The sequence below is a fragment of the Schistocerca piceifrons genome, chromosome 8, assembly GCF_021461385.2.
Source record: "Schistocerca piceifrons isolate TAMUIC-IGC-003096 chromosome 8, iqSchPice1.1, whole genome shotgun sequence".
Taxonomy (NCBI): domain Eukaryota; kingdom Metazoa; phylum Arthropoda; class Insecta; order Orthoptera; family Acrididae; genus Schistocerca; species Schistocerca piceifrons.
The window spans coordinates 18,047,474-18,071,174 of NC_060145.1; the positions used below are offsets into that span (position 1 = coordinate 18,047,474).

Genomic DNA, 23,701 nt, shown 5'->3' on the forward strand with positions numbered 1-23,701 from the left:
CTATATTCCTTATTGCCTGAATCGCAAGCTACAGGACGTCGCTGATGTAAAGCTCCCGCCCACAGTCATTTTCGCAGCACAAAAGAAAAAGAAAATTGTTTAAAACGACACAGGAAACGCTAGTGACTGAACAATCGCGGAGCGCATCAACAATAGTCAAGCGCAGCGCGACACGACCTGGCGATGCGGCAACTGTTTACCCCCTCCCTTCCCTCTACAGCATCGTTGCTGTTTATAGATCGGTAGGTGTGAAAATGAGAGGAGGGGTCAAATGCGGCTGACGGCAACCCACTCATCAGTTGAAGCCTCATGTACAACTGTTAACGGTTTACGTACGTTCGCTTAATGCCTCCCGTCCGCATGATGACAATACAAACATTGTCCATACTTTCGAGAGTTTATAAACAGCTGCTATTGACTGGGAACACAAAGGGCGAACAATATTCCAACATTCCGAATTTACAAAACGGTTCCTTGCTTACCACCAATACGAAAATGTATACAGTGAATAACCTTAATAATCGGACACTAAGAGATTTTTACTTCGCTGCAACACAACTGTATTCTGAATAAAAGAAAAAATAATATATCCACGTATTATGTGAAGATAGATATACCGGGTGATCAAAAAGTCAGTATAAATTTGAAAACGTAATAAACCACGGAATAATGTAGATAGAGAGGTAAAAATGACACACATGCTTGGAACGACGTGGGGTTTTATTAGAACAACAACAACAACAACAACAACAAAAAAGTATTGGTAGACGCGTGAAAGATCTCTTTCGCGCGTCGTTTGGTGATTATCGTGTGCTCAGCCGCCACTTTCATCATGCTTGGCGTCCCAGGTCCCCAGAGCTCAGTCCGTGCGATTATTGACTTTGGGGTTACCTGAAGTCGCATGTGTATCGTGATCGACCGACATCTCTAGGGATTCTGAAAGACAACATCCGACGCCAATGCCTCACCATAAATCCGGGCATGCTTTACAGTGCTGTTCACAACATTATTCCTCGACTACAGCTATTGTTGAGGAATGATGGTGGACAGATGAGCATTTCCTGTAAACAACATCATTTTTGCTTTGTCTTACTTTGTTATGCTAATTATTGATATTCTGATCAGATGAAGCGCCATCTGTCGGACATTTTTTCAATGTTCGTAGCTTTTTGGTTCTAATAAAACCCCATGTCATTCCAAGCACGTGTTTCAATTTGTACCTCTCTATCTACATTATTCCGTGATTTATTCAGTTTTCAAATTTATGCTGACTTTTTGATCACCCAGTATGTCCAGTAAACAATAGTATGAATGATGTTTACACCACGTATACCACTTGTTAAATAATACCACTGAAATAAAGCACTCTTCGATGGTCACGTTAGTTTAATATCCGGACAGATGGCAGTGCCGCACTTGTTTTCACCGTTTACATAAGGCAGCGCGTGTTTCAAAAGCGCGGTCGACAGTCCAGACGGTACGATGCCACGGCAAAGCTAATACTAGTTTTGAGATCCGACAGTTTGTGAGTTTTCACAACGCGAAATGTAAATCATATAGAAAAATTGCTGCCACGCTCAACATAAGTAAGAGTACTGTGGCAGAGATCGTCAGTGTGTGCTGTGTCAAAACGCCCTTACTAGCGCTGAGCGTCCTACCCGATAACTTAATACAAAACACCCGGTGGTTACTGCAAATATACGTGTACGATGTATTAAGAAAAAAAAAAGTTGTAGATGATCCGAGAGCGTCGACGAAAAAACAGATGGTGAGCACGCGCGACTTCAGCGATGCTGCCTGAGCGACGCCCAGCAGCCGGCCGCTGTCGTAGAGAACCGACAGCAGCAACGAATAATTAATTAACTGTCAAAAGTTGGCGTGGCGCTGCGCGTTTGTTCGTTTTAAATGGTTCCTATGGTATGACAGAAAGAGTTAGTTAGTTCCCATTAGACCTCTCACCGATATATCGGTGTGCGTGTAGGTCTGATAGTAGAGCGACATACTGCGTGGTGTAGTGAGGCACTGCAGCGGTTGGGAGAGGGAAAGGAGTTTTTATTGGTAATACCAGTACAGGTCGCGAAGGCAGCGTGGCTATTTAGTCTGTTATGCCCCTGCTCATATACGTGGCTGTGACGGTTGTTTCCTCCCAACGCTAAGCCAATTGATTGTCGTCTTGTGGGCAGTTTCGCTCGTAAAGTTTGTTGTGGTAAATCCAGCGTGAGCCTAGTTAGAGAAGTAGATGTGTAGTGCCGAGTGTTTGGGAATCGGTGGAACCGATATCCTGTCCGTGTTTTACGATTACTGGTCGCGGCTCGCCCAGAGGTAATTGGGTTGTTAGCCGTTTTGTTGAAGTGGTTTGGTAGTGGTTGGTGTGTGTGTCGAGAAGGGAAACCCTCGAACACATGTTCGTAGTTGTTGTTGAAGTACCACCATCTTACAGCGGACCGAGAATTGGCTCGAATAAATACGAACTGTTTCACTATATTGTGATAGAGTGCACCAGTGGTTTAGTGGATAAGTGACGAGAAAATAAAGGACCCATTTTACAAGCAGCACGCAGCTAAAGAAAAACTTGATAGCTAAAGTGACGAGTGGCCGAATTCAAGTAGGGAACTTAGCGGATCGCGTATTGTCAACGCCTGAAGGGAGTCAGAATTGTCTTAAACTGTCACGTAAGGTCAGATTTAAAGTGGCGATGGCACTTAGGATTTTTGTTTAATTTTTTTATTATTGAATTTCCGTGTAGAGGGGGGTGTAGTATTTGATGGCCCTCGCACACTTACATGAATAAAAGTGTACTGAAATACCTAGAGACAATAAATTCAAGTTTTCTTGAGTTAACAAAAACATTACGTGTGCTCAATTAGTATCTGGTGTGTGGATATATATTTTACGAGAAAAGCAAAGTGGCTACGATGGAAGAGTGGCCAGGAAGCCGTATGTGAATGAACAGAATCAAACGAAGAGATTGTACTTTGCCAGTGAGTTTATTGCGAAGGATGAAATATGGTGGAACGACGTCATTTTTGCCGACGAAAGTAAATTTAACGTTTTTGGGTCTGGTGGACGAATCATGCATGGTGTGGCGGAAGAAGAACGAAGAATTTAGTCACAACTATTAAACCGACTGTAAAGCATGGAGGTGGCAGCGTTCTTGTCTGGGGCCGTATATCGATATTTGGACCGCGCGAATTGGTGTTCATCGACAGTATTATGGTCAAATATGACTAGTACTGAACCATGGGGTTATCAAACATGTTCAAGTTTTACCAGGGCAATGACCAGAAACATAAGGCTCGCATTCTGCAGGAATGTTTGTTGTACAATTGCCCCAAAGTCTTACAACCACCACCTCAATCACCAGATCTCAACCCCATTGAGAATGTGTGTGGAGAACTGGACGACGTATTAGAAAAACAACAGTATCGTCCAACGAAACTCTGACGCGTCCATTAAAGGAAGATTGGGGCAGTCTACATGCGGACTATTTAAAAAAGATCATTTGCAGTATGCCGCAGCGTTTGAAATAAGTGATAAAACAGAATAGCAACCCGACAAGATACCGAAACATTTAACGCTTCACAAAATCTAGTCTTGAAATGATTAGTTCTGCAAAGAGTCCGAATATTAAAGTACCGCGAGTATAGCACGGAGTTGTATTTAAATAGTATTATAAAAGAACTTATGTATGTTTATCTTAATAAAGTTTATGCTATTATTTACAAGACACATCACGAAATATAATAATACTTGGTTACATGGTTTGTTTGTTTTGTTACGAATATAGTTATGATGCTACAAGATTAACATATCGTAGTGTCCAAATATTGAGGTGATTGACTGTATAACAACCCTTCGACCATAGTAATACCTCGGGGCGTATAGTCAGTTAGCTTCTGTATTCTGTAATGCTGGCACACTCGCTCTGGGTTGCGGTTTTGGTCACCGTTTAAACGCGACATTTAAGTTCCACAAAACTTTCTTTCAGTTAACTTTTCGTGTGATATGGGTGCTGCATTAAAGTCTGACGTTATTACGACGTGAGGCGCCCCACGCCCACGCCCATTGTCCACTGCACTTTCTCGGTCTTTTCTGATGATGTTGCTGTTTTGAGACGTCTGTCACGTGGATTGTCTTCCATAAGAGTGCACCTTCTTTGCTCTGTAGAAGGCCGCTGCAACCTCGGCTTATTTAAGTACTGTTGGGGACACTCATGGGCATTTTAGGGAGACTGACAACGACCGCAGTAGCCTACGTATTTTTATCACGGTATAACTGGCTTTCTTTAAGCCATCCGCCTCTCATGACCATCTTCAACCTTAAGGATAATACAAGCTCTGGTTTGTCCCTTATACACGTACTTCGTTGGATCCATCTGCCCGACCGATCTCCTGTAGCCCTTGTTTCGGCTTACATTTTTCCAGTGCATTCCTGTTAACTGTTCCTTTCATTCGCTGATGTACTTTTATTATTCCTTCATCCACATTAGATACAGTAACTATATTCTGTTATTTTCATTTCTCATCCTCTCAAGTGATGTCAAGCCACTGTTGTTGCTCTCAGAAATCACATCTCTGCAGGTATCTAACATTCACATCCAAACAACAATGTCTTTGCCTGACATTACTTGTGCCATGTATATATAATCCTATTTTTAAAACGCCGTTTGTGCAATAGAGTTGCAGAATTCAATTGATACAATATAACGTCTGTGGTAAAAGACTTGGTTAACTTGTTCTATGATTGCGTTATTAAACACTTCTTTGGCCCTTACTGGCTTTCATCCTCTAAATGCCGTTACTTTTATCTTCTTCACATTCACAGCAAGAAACACAGTGGCATGAAAACAAACTATGGTTTTTTATTGCCTTAGGGTTACAAGAGATGATATACGATGTTGAAAAAACCTGCATTGCGGCCGGAAGGGTCTGACAGGAAATATCGTATATGACACCTTGGGTCTTATGCTATACACCTGGATTTGAAATTGTCTGATGCAATTGTTAAAACAAAGGGACACTATAGGTGACGTACATCTCACAAATGTCAACGAGCGCCAGTGTGAGTGTCGGCATTTTGATCTGTTTTTTAGACAAATGCTTTGCACAATTTTTTCTTGCAATTATATGTGGAATTTGTGCCACTGTCCGTAGTTTTCGCGTTTCTGCAGCTCCCGTTTCAAAGGTCTCCTCACCTCATTCACTATCATCTGAGAAATCAGTTTGTGTGTATAGATGATGTTTTGTCACATCCACTCTACATCTACATCTACATCCATACTCCGCAAGCCACCTCACGGTGCGTGGCGGAGGGTACCCTGAGTACCTCTATCGGTTCTCCCTTCTATTCCAGTCTCGTATTGTTCGTGGAAAGAAGGATTGTCGGTATGCTTCTGTGTGGGCTCTAATCTCTCTGATTTTATCCTCACGGTCTCTTCGCGAGATATACGTAGGAGGGAGCAATATACTGCTTGACTCTTCGGTGAAGGTATGTTCTCGAAACTTTAACAAAGGCCCGTACCGAGCTACTGAGCGTCTCTCCTGCAGAGTCTTCCACTGGAGTTCATCTATCATCTCCGTAACGCTTTCGCGATTACTAAATGATCCTGTAACGAAGCGCCCTGCTCTCCGTTGGATCTTCTCTATCTCTTCTATCAAACCTGTCCGGTTCGGATCCCACACTACTGAGCAGTATTCAAGCAGTGGGCGAACAAGCGTACTGTAACCTACTTCCTTTGTTTTCGGATTGCATTTCCTTAGGATTCTTCCAATGAATCTCACTCTGGCATCTGCTTTACCGACGATCAACTTTATATGATCATTCCATTTTAAATCACTCATAATGGGTACTCCCAGATAATTTATGGAATTAACTGCTTCCAGTTGCTGACCTGCTACTTTGTAGCTAAATGATAAGGGATCTATCTTTCTATGTATTCGCAGCACATTACACTTGTCTACATTGAGATTCAATTGCCATTCCCTGCACCATGCTTCAATTCGCTGCAGATCCTCCTGCATTTCAGTACAATTTTCCATTGTTACAATCTCTCGATACACCACAGCATCATCTGCAAAAAGCCTCAGCGAACTTCCGATGTCATCCACAAGGTCATTTACGTATATTGTGAATAGCAACGGTCCTATGACACTCCCCTGCGGCACACCTGAAATCACTCTTACTTCGGAAGACTTCTCTCCATTGAGAATGACATGCTGCGTTCTGTTATCTAGGAACTCTTCAATCCAATCACACAATTGGTCTGATAGTCCATATGCTCTTACTTTGTTCATTAAACGACTGTGGGGAACTGTATCGAACGCCTTGCGGAAGTCAAGAAACACGGCATCTACCTGGGAACCGGCGTCTATGGCCCTCTGAGTCTCGTGGACGAATAGCGCGAGCTGGGTTTCACACGACCGTCTTTTTCGAAACCCATGCTGATTCCTACAGAGTAGATTTCTAGTCTCTGAACTGATATAGTCCGTAACTCTTCCTTAACGAGTCCACTGTTTAAATGCGATCATTTGATTGTCAGTGAAAATGTCTGTAGACCATGGGGCCTTCAGACACGAGTCTCAAACGGTGTTTAGCATAGTCCTCACTTTCCTGAAGCGATCAGATTGTCTATAATATCGGCGCGCAGAACTATCGACAACAACGTTAAGGTTGACTCGTAGAAGAAAGAAACTGTTTCTGGAAATATTGTGTACTGCTTCGGGAATTCTTGTTCTTTGAGACCGAAACATTTTCAAACGCCGGCCGGGGTGCCGAGCGGTTCTAGGCGCTACAGTCTGGAACCGCGCGACCGCTACGGTCGCAGGTTCGAATCCTGCCTCGGGCATGGATGTGTGTGATTACTAAGGTTAGTTAGGATTAAGTAGTTCTAAGTTCTAGGCGACTGATGACTTCAGAAGTTAAGTCACATAGTGCCCAGAGCCATTTGAACCATTTGAAAACGTGGATAACCAATTACTGTTGAGTAAATCCAACATCCAAAGACGTTTTCACTTTATCTAAATTGGTATCAAATGATTTTCATGAACCTCTTAAATTAGCAAATCAGTTACTTTCACAAAAAATGTCATTTACATGGTCTTAAAAATACTGAAATGGCTTCCAAAGATTATAACTGGATATTGGCTGTTGTACAGTAATTTGGGTTGGTAAAAATATGTTTATGAGAAAAGAAAAAATCTGTAATTTCTACAATCCATTATCTAAAGTTCCTAATTATTTAAAAAATCTTAAGAGAATTCTAAACTTCTATATCCATGTGCCTGTAAGAATCCTGTCATTTTTCCTCCCTATTGGTTTAAAATCGTGCTGCAACTGGTATAGAGATTCTTCATTTCTAAAGTTTTCCAAGAAGAGTTACGGTTTTCCTTAATCAGTCTGACATTCAATTAAAATTCGTCTTCGCTGTTTTCACACTATAAATCAGAGCGTTTTGGGTCTATCTGATTTATTAGAGCCGAAGTTTCGGCGTCTGTGAGTATTATAAGTAAACGCAAAACATGAGTCTCTGTTGTGACTATCGTTTGTGTTGCCATGTTAAAAGACCAAAGTATCAAATTGATACTCTCATTTATTGACCTATAATTCAGCGTAAATTTGCATTTCAGTTATCAAGCACAATAACCATGACTAGCGTACTTAAATGAAGTGTAATACATGGGAAACGACATTAAAAATATTCCATTTACGTTCGTTTCCCCTAGCAGCGCGGCAACAGCTCGCATACTCCATTTTACACTACCCCGAAGTTTACTGGCAAACCAAGGTTATTTATAAGGGCTGGCAAACGTTCGCAACAATTCCAGGTCGCGTTCTGCGTTTGTGGGATTGTTGGCACAAATACGCACATTGCGCTGTACAAAAAATGTTGAAAGTGAGGTATCATAATACCTGGCAAACGGAGAGGTTATGGCGTGCAAATATTTAAATTATATTGACTTGCTACTTTCACAAGCAGGTAACGTTCTCCTTATTTCCAGCTAAAATAACTTGTTTGTCTACTGTGAGCATTGTATGTATAGCAGAGTTATTTCTTTTCAGGTGTTTTGATAACAATTTTTGACAATTATTTATCAAGTATAGATCAAAGTGAATATGTCACAAAGGGCACCTTTCTCGACGTCCTTGGGTCATTTCGCTCCAATTAAAACTTGAAAGTATGTTGTATCATACATATACTGTGTTAGTTTTACTAAAAGCTGCGGTTAACTTGTCGAGTAAGGATTGAAGGAAGTCTGTTCCGTTTACCTTGTCAAATGCTTTTTACGTAGTCAACGAAAGCAATGTACATAGGTGTACTAAATTGTAGATGTCTTTCTATTACGTTAATTACGGAGTAAATCCAAGCTGTTGAAAATTAAGCAGTAAATTCGCCAATATGGTGATGAATTTCCGTTATGGGCACAGCGTCCACGTCTAAAAATTACTTTACGGCATTGTATTCCATCTTATAGATTTGAATCAATCGCGCTCGCCAACTTCCGGTTTCTTCTTGCAAAACTGGCGTTGTGTCGAAATACTTGACCTAGTTAGGAAGGGAAAACCAACTGATTTATTTGTGTATATTACTTAACGTGTTACAAGTTGGTTCGGAAACTGTGCTGCATCATCACACTTTAAATTTAGTTCACCTGTATGAGGCAGTTTGTTTTTTTGTGATGCTTGAAGCGATATTCTCGCTGCAATGAATATGTAACCTATTCTGAGTTCATCAAATTGCAGAACGTCACATAACTGAATTGAGTTTATTGAATAGTGGTACCCTATTGCCCCGCGCATGGATTATGCAGCATGGCGGTGTCTTCATCGCTACAGTCAATGTCGGTTCATTTTGTCCATTGAAAATACCATTACGTCATATTATTTCGACAAGCCTGATGGTGAGGTTTCGGTACCGCTGCTTCAGAACGCCATGTCTTAACCACAAAACACCTCGGTCGGATTCGAAAAGGGGCGCGGCGGCTGAAGATTTGTCATTAGGACATTCCTCCAAGTGATTTACTGAAAAATCGCACACCTAAATCAGGACGGTCGGATGAGAACTTACGTCTCTCTCGTCCCGATTATTCTTGTATGTTAACCACGTCTATAGCGCACGAAAGGAACGTCTGATTTCAGATTTAGACAGTATACGACTATATGGTCACCAGGCAAATGTGGTTGGATTCAAGAGGTGTTTGTATCTAGGCACAGAGGTGAGGGAGGTATCCTAGACACATGCGCGCTGCACTGTACAGCGTATCAGCTGCGTGGGCGTATTGCTGGCGGCTGGCGGCCACGTGACGTTGTTATCATGTAGGTGCAAGTCGACGCCATCACGATTACAGTCAATGTTGGTTCATTTTGTCAAGCAGGTATGCGAATCGGCTGAGACTCCTTTGAAAAGATCACGTCATATTATTTAGAGCAGCCAAATATAATTATAATGTGAATACGCATCTCTGGCAGTGTGTTATGTTATCGAGTTCTTCCACGGTAAATGTCGATATGTCTATATAACCAGCTAGCTTGTTATAAATAATCTGTTTATGAAAAGAAATCAAAATCTATAATTGCAACATTTGTATTTTTTAAAAAAAACCTCTTGAAAATACTGACTGGAACAAACTCTAAAATTCCGAAGTTATGAGGGGTAAACTACAGGCAGCGGAAGATTATCTTCAGTTATAGAAACAAGATTTCATTTGTACGAATCGAAGAAGATGAAAGAGAAGCAGTAGTTGTGAAGGAAGTAAGGCAGGGTTGTAGCGTAGCCCCGATATTATTCAATCTGGACACTGAGTGAGCTTTAAACGACGACAAGGAGAAATTTGGAAAGGGAATTTAAGCTGAAGGAGAAGAACTGAAAACTTGAAGGTTTACCAGAGACGTTTAACTTGTTACAGATAGCAAAGTACTTGGAAGATCAGTGAAACGGAGTGGATAGTCTTGAAAAGACTGTACCTGTAGAAACGTAAAACTATCACAATGGACTGCAGCCGAATTGAAACGGATTATGCCGGAGGAATGAGATTAACAAATGAAGAACGGATCGTAGAAGACGATCTTTGCTATTTGGGAAGCAAAATAATCAACAATGACACAAGTAATGAGGGTGTAAAAGACAGACACGAAACACCAACTAAAACTTCTCTGAAAAAGAATATCAGTCGCAAATTTAAATTTTAGGAAGTTTTTATTTGATGTATGGAAGTGAAACGTGGTCTATAAACAGTAAAGAGAAGAAAATAGTAGTGACTTTTAGCAGGGTGTTGATACAGAAGAGAGCTAGATATTAGTTGGGTCGGTGGTATGAATAATGAGGAAGCACTGAAATGAAATGGGTAGAACAGAAATTTGTCACATTTTCACTAAAAGAAGGTGTAAGTCAATCGGACAAATCGTAAGACAGGAAGGAACAATTACATTGATATGGGGGAGGGGGGGCGGTAAAGGAGACCAGGAATTAACTGCAGCAAACAACTTCAAGTGGAAGATGGTTGCAGCAGTTATGCAGAGATGAAGGGACCTGCAGTGCGAAGCTGGATCAAACCAGTCTCTGCCACAACAAGGCCCTCTTCATTAGCATTTTCTTGATCGTTTAAGATGCGTCGTATCAATCTATGCGTTCTTCAGATCATACTATGCCATAAATTTGGTTTGCCCCCAGTTGGCTCAGTTATTCGAGATCTACCCATATAATCTTTAGTATTCTTCTGTGAGACTACATTTTGAAACGCGAGATTCATCTCATCTGTACTGTTCACGGTCCACGTTTCACGTCCACGTAAGGCTGCAGTCCAGACATAAACGTTCAGAAGACACTTCCTAATACTTTTACTATGTTAACTTACTTCTCTTTTTCAGGAAACCTTTGACTGATGCTTCTAGTCTGCCTTTTACACCCCGTTTACTTCTGGCGTCGTTAGTTACTTTGCTGCCCAAATAGCTCAACTCGTCCACTACTTTTCGTGCTGCAAATGGTAATCTAATTCTCCAAAAACCACCCACATTGATTCCACTGATCCCCATTACCCATGTTTTATTTTAATGGGCGACCATATTATAACCTCTTTTCAATACAGTATTTGCTCCATTTAAATAATCTTCCAACACCTCTGGCACTATTCCTCGGGTTGGAACTTTTTACAGCTCGTACAAAATTGGTGCATGTTTCAAGGTTTTACTGACCTTCAAAGTAGTCACCAGCACTGTGTATCACCCATTGCCAGCGATGTGGAAGTCGTAGATACTCCTAGCCGTGCCAGTAGTGTTGACAGTTCGAGCGGCGCGGTCTATTGCCCGACGAATTTGTAGCAGTTCTGAAGCGAATGCTGTAAAGTGTTTCCGTCAGTTTGGAAATCGAGTTGAGCTCACGGGGGTTTAAGTCAGGGGAGAGCAGTAGGTGGTATAGCACTTAGCAACCCCATCAGTCAAACAAATCAGTAACAGCTTGCACTGTACGTGCTTGAGCATTGTCCTGCAAAATGATGGTCAGGTCCTGCAGAAAGTGCATTCCCTTCTGTCTCTATGCTGTTCACTTTTGGAACACAAGCTACGACGAGCTTAGAGACAGAAGTGATGATAAATTTCTGCATGACCTGACCATCATTTTGCAGGATAATGCTCAAGCACGTACAGTGCAAGCTGTTACTGATTTGTTTGACTGATGGGGCTGCCAAGTGCTATACCACCTACTGCTCTCCCTTGACATAAGCCCTCGTGAGTTCAACTCGATTTCTAAACTGACGGAAACACTTCACGGCATTCGCTTCAGAACTGCTACAAATTCGTCGGGCAACAGACCGTGCCGATCCAACTGTCAACACAACTGGCACTGCTAAGAGTATCCTACGAGTTCCACATCGTTGGCAACGGGTTATAATACAATGCTGATGACTACTTTGAAGGTCAGTAAAACGTTGAAACACTTATCTATTTTGTACGAGCTGTAAATAAATAGTTGCCACTATTAAAGTTCCAACCCTCGTATAAATGCCATCGAAAAACTTTGAAATTTTAATTTCTTCTCCATGCACTTAATTCCTTTCTCAAATTTTTCCTTCGTTCCTTTTAATGCTTGCCCTATGTACTCGTGTGATTTGTATAACGCTGCGGTTGGGCTAAAACTACCATCTTGTCTGACTACATTCTCAGTAAGTGGCTCCCTCTGGTACGGTTCGGTTCTTACCACTTCGGTCTAGTTTCTGCATAAGCTGTATATAATCTTTCTCTATCTGTATTTTTATCCTCGATAACTTTAGAATGCTTAAGATTTGACGTTGTCTCGTAATAATAGGTGTCCTACGTCACGGGGAGAATCGCCCTGGCGCACAGGCGTCCTGCCACGGAACTCCGCAGGGCCGATGCAGTCATAAGTAGGACGCCCGGTCCTCGGTTCCGGTAGAGCACACTGTTTCCGTTCGCCTCTTTTAATCAATGGCGTGTAGAGTTTGAAAGAAAATCGGAGAATACGATTTCAATAACAAAGTAAGCTGTCAGGAACTTTTTATTCTCTACCTCTAAGGCGAGATGCTGGAGTTGTGACCTATTGTAGACTCTGGGTGTTTTCAGTCAGATATCAGGCGAGATGATTTCCAATTATTGCGAATGCACGGGAGAGGATTTACATTTCCAGCAGCTTCTTTACAAGCGAAAAACTCTGTCAGAACCGGGGTCATGAAAATTAGTTTGAAATTAGTTCTGGGAGAATTTGTCGCAGGCAAAACGTGGGAGGCCAGATTACTTGCTCATGGTTTCTCAGAGTGAAGTAAACTATTGTAGAGAAGTCGAACTTGGCCTCGTATTCTTCCTCCAGTAGCTGCTGAGCGCTGGAGAGCCACTGCACAGCTTGAAAGAAATGCCACCTTGACGCTTTTAAAATCGGTGCGTGAGGTTAGGAGCAGTACTTTCGCTTTAGTATTTGGTGAAAAGCACAAAGCATTGTAAAGAATTCGTCATGATTCTTATCGTTCTAGCCTTCAGCTACTAATGATAGTTAATCGCGTGCAAGTCCCTTCATCTTTGCGCAGCTTCCATTCCATAACCTCCATCAATTTAGCTACAGTTTTTGCCTCTCACATTTTTATCCATTACCATAAATGCATGTGCTTTATCAGGCTTCTTTTAGTCACGTTGCACAATAAAACACTTTTCTCCCCGATTAGATTCCGTAATTGTTAATTAGCTGTCCGATATGTGCACATTTTTTATTCTCTTCTTGTGGGCGTCGTTTGTCGTGCAAATTCATCCGCAAGACAAACGCATCATTTCGGCCCTTGTAAACTGTGATTTCATTTTCACCATCGTAACATACGCTGCTGCCAGTCACGTCTTTTACGTCCACAATAAAACCGGAACCATCGTTTCACAGTTGTAGAAGGTTTCTACAGGCAGTACCACCAGCTCTTTCACCAGGGCAGGTGTGCGGCATTTTTGCACATTCACTGAGGTTGGGTGCTGCACTGATGCGTTAAGAATCAAAGGTAACGCTCAAAAATCTGTGTGTGACTTTGCAGCCGTGTACTGACGGGTTGTATCGCACTGAACTGGCACTACTACCTGCAGGTGGAAACATTATATCTGCGTAACGTCGAAAATGTGATATTTTGGCAAGAAAAACGAAACAGTCGGTTTACACTCGCTGCCATTCACAATCATTTTATAGAGGGCGAGATAGAACTTCGAACCAGGTGGCAGAAAGGCAGAAGCAACGAACCTGGAGTAGCGCCTTGCCTTGGACAGCAGTGCAGAAGAGCCGCATTGCCACAGACGTCCAGTGCGTGAGAGCGGCACCGACTACAGCGCGGCGGCTCGGCCGACACCCTCTGCGTGTACCGTGGGCAGGCGTGTGCGTGCGTGCTCCGCCAAGCGCATGGCGGAGGGTACTTGCCACTCAAGTACGTATTAGGGTTTCCTCCCACTCCATTTACATATACAGAAAGACTGACGCCCATACGTCTCTCCGTGCACTGTACTTGGTCTAATCCTGCCGTCGCGGCACGTACTGCGAATGTGGTATATTCCGTGATTAGTCACCTACAGCTGGTCCTTGAAACTTTGTGAGTAGGCTTTGACGGGAGAGTTTGCGTCTGTGTTCAGGTGTCTGACAGCTCAGTTTTTCAGTGTTCCGTCACACCTTCCCACGCGTCAAACAAACCTGTGACCATTCGTGCTGCCCATCTCTGCCTACGTTCAGCGTCTCCAGTTGCTTCTCTGTGGTGTGAATCCCACACAGTTGAACAATAGTCTGAAGTGGGTCGCACGCTAGTTTTGAGAGCAATCCAGTATTCTACCGATGAACCCAAGTCTGCCGTCTGCAGTACCTACGATTGAGGCTGTGGGATTATTCCACTTCATTTACCGCATATGTTACACCTAGCTACTTGACTGACTCCAGATGTGAATCGTCGTTATTGTAAGCATACGAATGCTATAGTTTAGCATGTTGTGAAATGAACAGTTTCATATTTCAGGATATCGCAAGCTGCTATACTTTCACAATTTTGAAATCTTATCCAGGTCTGTCAGTATACCTGTGTAGTGGTTTTCTTCACTGTAGTCCTTCGTTACAGATCAGTGCATCACCTGTTAACGATCTGGCAGGCAATACGCAGCCTTTTAATATTGAACAAGAACGGCGAAGGGCGCCCTCCAGCCGAGCTAACACACTGCGCACTCCCTATCCGAGACACGCGTGGATAAAAATGTGATCAATGCCGGTAGCCGAGGCCGGGGGAGGCGGCAGCTGGCCGAGGCGACTTACTGTGCAGGCCGGCGAGGGGCTGCGGCGCCTGGGGGCGGGACCCGCCTCCGCCACTGTGCGGGTCTCGGCTGCTGCCGCCGCCTGCCACGCCGCCCACGGCTGAGTCGACGCTGCCGCACACACCGCCGACGTCGCCTCCGACGCGCAACACCTCACAACACATCCCCCGGCGACCGCCGACTGCCCGCCGCTGCCGCTGCCGCTGCCGTAGTGCCGCGAGGGGAGCGCGCCGGTGACGTCACCCGGGTCTAGGTCAGTGATTGGCGCTCGCGCCCGCTTCTCGCCGCCGCCGCCGCGGGGTGCGCGTCGCGTCTGCCGCCGCTCCACTCGATACTACGCGCCCGACTCTCTTTCCGGCCCGAGCATCGCACACAGTCGCCGAGTTTTGCCCTATTGCTGAGCAGCGGTAATTAAAGCGACGACATACGGGCGGCAGAGCGAGGAAGATTACGCGGCCTGCGCGCGCGGGCGCGAGAACAACAGCGGCGCGACTGGCGTTTCAGCGCGACGAAGCCATCTGTCGGCAGCGCGCCGTTACTACGGGAGAGGGCCTCGGCAGACGCCACTGCGCAGGCGCGGGGGCTCCCATTAATCCGGTAAAGCTGAAACTCGACGGGCCAATCTTTTTAACAGCTTCCGCCGAATACTTCGAAATCTGAATACCGATTGTATTGACAAATGAGAAATTATGCGAGGTCACAAGCTATTATACGAATGATTTACGATGTGTCCTGCGTTCCCGTTACAGAAATCCATAATCTACATTGATTATACAATTCTTGTTACCGCGGAGCTCCGAAATAGGGAGAAGATTTTAACTCTTCATTGACATTGTGGTCGTGCCACAGGGGGCTGTCCAACTTGGACGAAGAGGGGTAAAGTAGTCATTCACTGAGTGTTTTAAGGAATGGTCCCGGTAGTTGCGTTAAGCAAATCGGGAAAACTCGTATCTGAATGGCCGAAGGCAGTACTTGAACCCCGCCACTACATAGTACGCTACATTCGCCTCGATTGCAATAACCACTGCGTCGCACTGCTTACTCCATGTTAGATGAAGTGGACAAAAGTCAGATGATTTGCCAGTCATTGGCTACTTTCTCAATTTGGATGAAGCGAAGAAAAAGACACAGGCTATGGACGCGAACGCTATTCGTTACCTCCGTAAAAACCCCATCTGAAACAAACTTAATCTGATCCCCTCACCTTTTCCATACAATTTATATAATTTCCGTAACTCCTCTTTCTTCATTTCCTCCACTTAAAGAGGACGTTAGAAATTGTCTTCATATTTTTCACTTCATTATCCTCCCAGAATATGTTTGTGGCCTCCTATCCTCCTAAAATTTCTTCATGAATTCACTGTGTCTCTTTTTCCAATGTTCTGACCATTTCTTGCCAGTTTTCTTTTAAAACGTCTGCGTGGTGACATTCCAAATGGTAGATGTTTTCTTCTGTGTTGTTTAAATGCTGTAAATCTTGTCTAACTGCCTCTAACCAAATTATTTTGACCTAGTTTGAAATGTTCCTGTTGTCTTTTGGCATCAATTGTTGTCCTTTCTACCGGGTGATCCGAAACTGTCTTGAACAGCTTTAAGGGTGTGGCAGGGTAGGTTGTGCAGAGAAATAACTGTTAAGAAAAAAATTCGCTACGTTGCGGCGTTTCCGAGTTAATTAGCGTTGAAGTTAGCCATCAGGCCGTTGCGCTCGCAGATTCTACCGTCCCGCCACACAAAATTAGTGTCAGTTGTTCTCATATCGTAGACTACAGCTCACGAGACTGCTCAGCCTTTGGCTCGGGTTCGATCCTTACCACCGCCCTATGTCCAGTTTTTGTATCGCAGTCTTGCTCGGTTTTGGCGACACCATCTCTGGCGGGCACCTTGAATTTACGCGCGCAACTGCCTTATTGACCAACTTCAGCGCTAATTAACTCGGAAGCGGCACAGCCATCGAATTTTTTTCCAAGAGTTATTTCTCAGCACAACCTACCACTCAACACACTTACAAGCTTTTCAGTCTGTTTTCTCACCGTCCTATACAAATACGCCATAGAATTTCACGCGTCTATTGCACATTTTTTCACCGAACGTGTTTATTTTTCTTACTAGAGATCATGTACTTTCGTCTTCACACAAATTCCACTGTACTGAGTGGAATGTTTTCGTACGAATGTTACGCTCTTTCCCTTCAATTTCTACAGCCTCAGAGAGACTTCCAATAGCCACAGTATTTGAGTAGTAGTTTTTGTAAACGTATTAAACTGTTGCGAAGTACATCGAAAAGAATGAACCGTTTCACGCCAACCAGCATGGTTCCTGAGGTGTTGAAAATTAATCATTCGCTCCTTTCCCCTCAAAACCGACCTGAAAAGCTTGCTGTTTGTCACCATAACTACATATACAATACTATGAAAAGGATAGTTGCTGCTCACCATATAGCGGGGACGCTGAGTCGCAGATACACAACAAAAAGTCTGTCACACTATAAACTTTCGGCAAGAAGGCCTTGTCATAAATAGTCAAACACACACACACACACACACACACACACACACACACTCACATGAGCGCTGTCTCTGGCAGCTGAAGTGAGTGTGGCATTAGCTGCCACAGACTGCTCATGTGTGTGTGTGTGTGTGTGTGTGTGTGTGTGTGTGTGTGTGTGTGTGCCTGTACGTGTGTCTGTTGTCTATTTTTGACAAAGGCCTTTTTGGCCGAAACTTTTTTGTGCCTATCTGCGACCCAGCATCTCCGCTATATGGCAAGTATCAACTATTCTTTTCATAATATTGTTGCATTCCATACTGGAATATCCATTGTTTAAGTAATATACGAGAGGAGGTCGAATAGCCTAACAAATAAAGAATGAAAAAATTTCATAATACCAATTTATTTTTCAGTTTAATACCCGTGTACACTATTAGACTTGCGGGCACGCTCATATAGCATCCGCAAACCGTGCAAATAACCAAGTCGGACACCAAACGCTCAAAGCATCAATCACTCCATCGTCATTGTGAAATGGTCGTCCTTTGGGGTCCTGCTTAAGATTTGGCAAAAGAAAAGAGTCTGATGCAGCCAAATCTGGAGAATGTGGCGGATGACGTAACGATTCGAACCCGCAATCACGTAGTTTCTAGTGTTGCGAGAGCTCTGTGCGCCAGTGCGCTGTCGTGACGCAAAAGAACTCGGCGCGCCTATTTTCCGTGCCTTTTTTTCTTTATCTCCTCTCTCGAACGGCGCACGTGGCTTTAATAGTGTGACGCATTGATAGTTCTGCCCTTTTGCAAGCAATCCACCATGATTACCCCAGAAGACCGATGGCATCACCTTACCGGCTGATTTTTGCACCCTGGATTTTTTTGGGGTAGGCGATGAAGGATTTTTCCATTGCTGTGACTCTTGTTTTGTCTCAGGATAAGAGTGGTGGTCATATACTTTCGTCTTCACACAAATTCCACTGTACTGAGTGGAATGTTTTCGTACGAATGTTACGCTCTTTCCCTTCAATTTCTACAGCCTCAGAGAGACTTCCAATAGCCACAGTATTTGAGTAGTAGTTTTTGTAAACGTATTAAACTGTTGCGAAGTACATCGAAAAGAATGAACCGTTTCACGCCAACCAGCATGGTTCCTGAGGTGTTGAAAATTAATCATTCGCTCCATTCCCCTCAAAACCGACCTGAAAAGCTTGCTGTGTGTCACCATAACTACATATACAATACTGTGAAAAGGATAGTTGCTGCTCACCATATAGCGGCGACGCTGAGTCGCAGATACACAACAAAAAGTCTGTCACACTATAAACTTTGGGCAAGAAGGCCTTGTCAGAAATAGTCAAAACACACACACACACACACACACACGCGCGCGCATGAGCGCTGTCTCTGTCAGCTGAAGTGAGTGTGGCATTAGCTGCCACAGACTGCTCATGTGTGTGTGAGTTGCGTTTGCGTGAGCGTGTGTGCTTGTATGTGTGTCTGTTGTCTATTTTTGACAAAGGCCTTTTTGGCCGAAACTTTTTTGTGCCTATCTGCGACTCAGCATCTCCGCTATATGGTAAGTATCAACTATTCTGTTCATAATATTGTTGCATTCCATACTGGAATATCCATTGCTTAAGTAATATACGAGAGGAGGTCGAATAGCCTAACAAATAAAGAATGAAAAAATTTCATAATACCAGTAAACTCTTCCGGGCTAAGTTGCCGTGGTCGATCTGTAGAACTTCTTCTCCCTGACGTTTCGTTCTCAACTACGGAGAACATCTTCCGAGGTGAGTCGACGACTGGCTGCTAGGAGCTGGGGCCGCCGCTTATATAGAGATCGTAGGGGGCGCCACCACACGTCACGTGGCGTCGATGTGCAGCTATCTCTGGCTATCGTCTGTTCTCTCGATTGCGAGCAATCGATTGTCGCGTGATTGATGCAACGTCGACCGCCATATCTTATCCAATTTTAATCCTTCTTCTTTACGATTAAAATTGTATTGATGTTTGTGGATTTCAATTGCCTCTCTATACATACGTGTATAATAGTGCGACGTCCTCGCTAGCACGCTTGTTTCACCAAATTTTATGTCGTGATCTCCATCCTTAAAAACATGTTCCGCTACTGCCGATTTGTCGATATGTCCCAAGCGACAGTTTCTTTTGTTGTAAAGGAGGGAATTTTGCAATAACTCCATCCAAGATTCCTGTGGAGGACATTATTGCTAATATAGAGGCAGGAATTCGTCAGTTACCATCATATTCTGCTGATGAAATTAGAATGGAAACCTCCAGGATATTACACAAAGCTAAGCCACCCAGCAGCAATCTGTCTCAAGGGGAAAGGAAGGGATTGCGGGAGATCAATGCAGACAAGAATGTTATTATACACTCCTGGAAATTGAAATAAGAACACCGTGAATTCATTGTCCCAGGAAGGGGAAACTTTATTGACACATTCCTGGGGTCAGATACATCACATGATCACAGTGACAGAACCACAGGCACATAGACACAGGCAACAGAGCATGCACAATGTCGGCACTAGTACAGTGTATATCCACCTTTCGCAGCAATGCAGGCTGCTATTCTCCCATGGAGACGATCGTAGAGATGCTGGATGTAGTCCTGTGGAACGGCTTGCCATGCCATTTCCACCTGGCGCCTCAGTTGGACCAGCGTTCGTGCTGGACGTGCAGACCGCGTGAGACGACGCTTCATCCAGTCCCAAACATGCTCAATGGGGGACAGATCCGGAGACCTTGCTGGCCAGGGTAGTTGACTTACACCTTCTAGAGCACGTTGGGTGGCACGGGATACATGCGGACGTGCATTGTCCTGTTGGAACAGCAAGTTCCCTTGCTGGTCTAGGAATGGTAGAACGATGGGTTCGATGACGGTTTGGATGTACCGTGCACTATTCAGTGTCCCCTCGACGATCACCAGTGGTGTACGGCCAGTGTAGGAGATCGCTCCCCACACCATGATGCCGGGTGTTGGCCCTGTGTGCCTCGGTCGTATGCAGTCCTGATTGTGGCGCTCACCTGCACGGCGCCAAACACGCATACGACCATCATTGGCACCAAGGCAGAAGCGACTCTCATCGCTGAAGACGACACCTCTCCATTCGTCCCTCCATTCACGCCTGTCGCGACACCACTGGAGGCGGGCTGCACGACGTTGGGGCGTGAGCGGAGTACGGCCTAACGGTGTGCGGAACCGTAGCCCAGCTTCATGGAGACGGTTGCGAATGGTCCTCGCCGATACCCCAGGAGCAACAGTGTCCCTAATTTGCTGGGAAGTGGCGGTGCGGTCCCCTACGGCACTGCGTAGGATCCTACGGTCTTGGCGTGCATCCGTGCGTCGCTGCGGTCCGGTCCCAGGTCGACGGGCACGTGCACCTTCCACCGACCACTGGCGACAACATCGATGTACTGTGGAGACCTCACGCCCCACGTGTTGAGCAATTCGGCGGTACGTCCACCCGGCCTCCCGCATGCCCACTATACGCCCTCGCTCAAAGTCCGTCAACTGCACATACGGTTCACGTCCACGCTGTCGCGGCATGCTACCAGTGTTAAAGACTGCGATGGAGCTCCGTATGCCACGGCAAACTGGCTGACACTGACGGCGGCGGTGCACAAATGCTGCGCAGCTAGCGCCATTCGACGGCCAACACCGCGGTTCCTGGTGTATCCGCTGTGCCGTGCGTGTGATCATTGCTTGTACAGCCCTCTCGCAGTGTCCGGAGCAAGTATGGTGGGTCTGACACACCGGTGTCAATGTGTTCTTTTTTCCATTTCCAGGAGTGTAGTTGCCGCTGACAAGGGAAATGTTACTGTTTTAATGAATACTGAGGATTATCACAAGAAGATCAGTGATCTCCTGGAACCCAGCACATACAAGAAGTTGAAAAAGGATCCCACAACGAATGTGCTGAATGCCACCAATCGTCTGATAAAACAGTCTTCAATTCCTACAGAAGTTAAAAAGTATCTTTGTGAAACGGAGGCTTATCCTCCGAGATTATATGGATTACCAAAGATACATAAACCTGATGTTCCTTTGAGACCAATAGTCAGCGCAATTGGAGCTCCTACCCAAGAACTAGCCAGACACCTTGCCTCTTTGTTACAACCTCACATAGGCAAAACTGAGAGTCATATTAAAAACTCTCTACACTTCATTGAGAAATTGAGGGAAATTACTGTCGGTCCTAATGACATACTTGTCAGTTTTCATATAGTGTCTTTGTTCACGATGGTTCCAGTTGATGAAGCTCTCTCCCATATAGCCAATATGTTCCCTACTGATATAGTAGCCTTGTTCCAACACTGTCTATCCTCAACCTATTTTCAGTACAATGGTGAATTTTATGAACAGATCGATGGGGTAGCCATGGGAAGCCCCCTAAGTCCCGCAATTGCGAATTTATTCATGGAATATTTTGAACATCAAGCATTGCAGTCGGCCAAAAAAAGCCCCTCGAAGTGGTATCGGTATGTGGATGATACCTTTGTAATATGGAATCATGAGGAAGAAGACTTGAATGATTTTCTGGTACACTTAAATAGCATCAACCCAAAGATTAAATTTACTATGGAGAAGGAGAAGAATGGACAACTTAACTTCTTGGATGTATCAGTTATCAAACGGGCGGATGGGACCTTAGGCCATAAGGTCTACAGGAAAGGTACACATACTGATCGCTGCCTCCATAAGAACTCAAACCACCACCCTAGGCAAAAGAGGGGGGTCATAAAAACACTAGTGGATAGGGCCAATAATATTTGTGAACCAGGCTACTTACAAGAAGAACTAAATCATTTACGAATGGCCTTTGCGAAAAATGGTTATACGAAAAACAAGATTAATCGAGCACTTCACCCAAATAGAAAAATGCCTAAAAATAGGAGACAGCAACAACCAGCTGGAAAAGTATTTCTTCCGTTCATCCATAATATCACGGATCGCATTGGAAAAGTACTAGCCAAGTTTCAGGTAGAGACCATTTTTAGACCTACTAAGAAAATTAGTGAATGCCTAAGATCAACAAAAGATGCTCGTCACCCCCTAGCCACCCCAGGGGTATATAAAATTCCGTGTAGTTGCGGCAGGGTTTACACAGGAACTACAAAAAGAAGCATCAATACTCGGTTGACGGAGCACAAAAGAAACTGTCGCTTGGGACATATCGACAAATCGGCAGTAGCGGAACATGTTTTTAAGGATGGAGATCACGACATAAAATTTGGTGAAACAAGCGTGCTAGCGAGGACGTCGCACTATTATACACGTATGTATAGAGAGGCAATTGAAATCCACAAACATCAATACAATTTTAATCGTAAAGAAGAAGGATTAAAATTGGATAAGATATGGCGGTCGACGTTGCATCAATCACGTGACAATCGATTGCCTGCAATCGAGAGAACAGACGATAGCCAGAGATAGCTGCACATCGACGCCATGTGACGTGTGGTGGCGCCCCCTACGATCTCTATATAAGCGGCGGCCCCAGCTCCTAGCAGCCAGTCGTCGACTCACCTCGGAAGATGTTCTCCGTAGTTGAGAACGAAACGTCAGGGAGAAGAAGTTCTACAGATCGACCACGGCAACTTAGCCCGGAAGAGTTTACTGATAAAGACGCCAGCCGTGAAAGCCTACATGGAATGTTTCATAATACCAATTTGTTTTTCAGTTTGACACGCGTGTACACTATTACACTTGCGGGCACGCTCATATAGCATCCGCAAACCGTGCAAATAACCAAGTCGGACACCAAACGCTCACAGCATCAATCAATCCATCGTCATTGTCAAATGGTCGTCCTTTGGGGTCCTGCTTAAGATTTGGCAAAAGAAAAGAGTCTGATGCAGCCAAATCTGGAGAATGTGGCGGATGACGTAACGATTCGAACCCGCAATCACGTAGTTTCTAGTGTTGCGAGAGCTCTGTGCGCCAGTGCGCTGTCGTGACGCAAAAGAACTCGGCGCGCCTATTTTCCGTGCCTTTTTTTCTTTATCTCCTCTCTCGAACGGCGCACGTGGCTTTAATAGTGTGAAGCATTGATAGTTCCGCCCTTTTGCAAGCAATCCACCATGATTACCCCAGAAGACCGATGGCATCACCTTACCGGCTGATTTTTGCACCCTGGATTTTTTTGGGGTAGGCGATGAAGGATTTTTCCATTGCTGTGACTCTTGTTTTGTCTCAGGATCAAAGTGGTGAACCCACGTTTCCTCCATTGTCACATATATTGCAAGAAAGCCGTCTCTGGTGTGCATTCGAGTCTTTCGGGTCCCACCGAGATGAAACTTCCCGCATGCCCAAAATATTCACGACAGTGTCACGAGCATGCCCGTGGGAGATTCCAAATGCGGTTCCAACGTGCTGCAACGCTGTTCGATAGTTCTGCAAAATCGTATCGTGAATTGCGGTCACTGTTTCAT

General features: G+C 44.4%; 1 protein-coding gene across 1 annotated transcript in view; it reads right to left on the reverse strand.

Moving 5' to 3' along the window:
- Positions 1-15,233, reverse strand: part of LOC124711312 (putative fatty acyl-CoA reductase CG5065) — a 402,306-nt gene extending 387,073 nt beyond the window's left edge. The window contains exon 1 of the mRNA XM_047241329.1: positions 14,758-15,233. Coding sequence (XP_047097285.1) covers positions 14,758-14,924 — 167 coding nt within the window. The 5' untranslated portion in view covers positions 14,925-15,233. The remainder of the gene's footprint in view (positions 1-14,757) is intronic.
- Between the last annotated feature and the right edge of the window lie 8,468 nt (positions 15,234-23,701).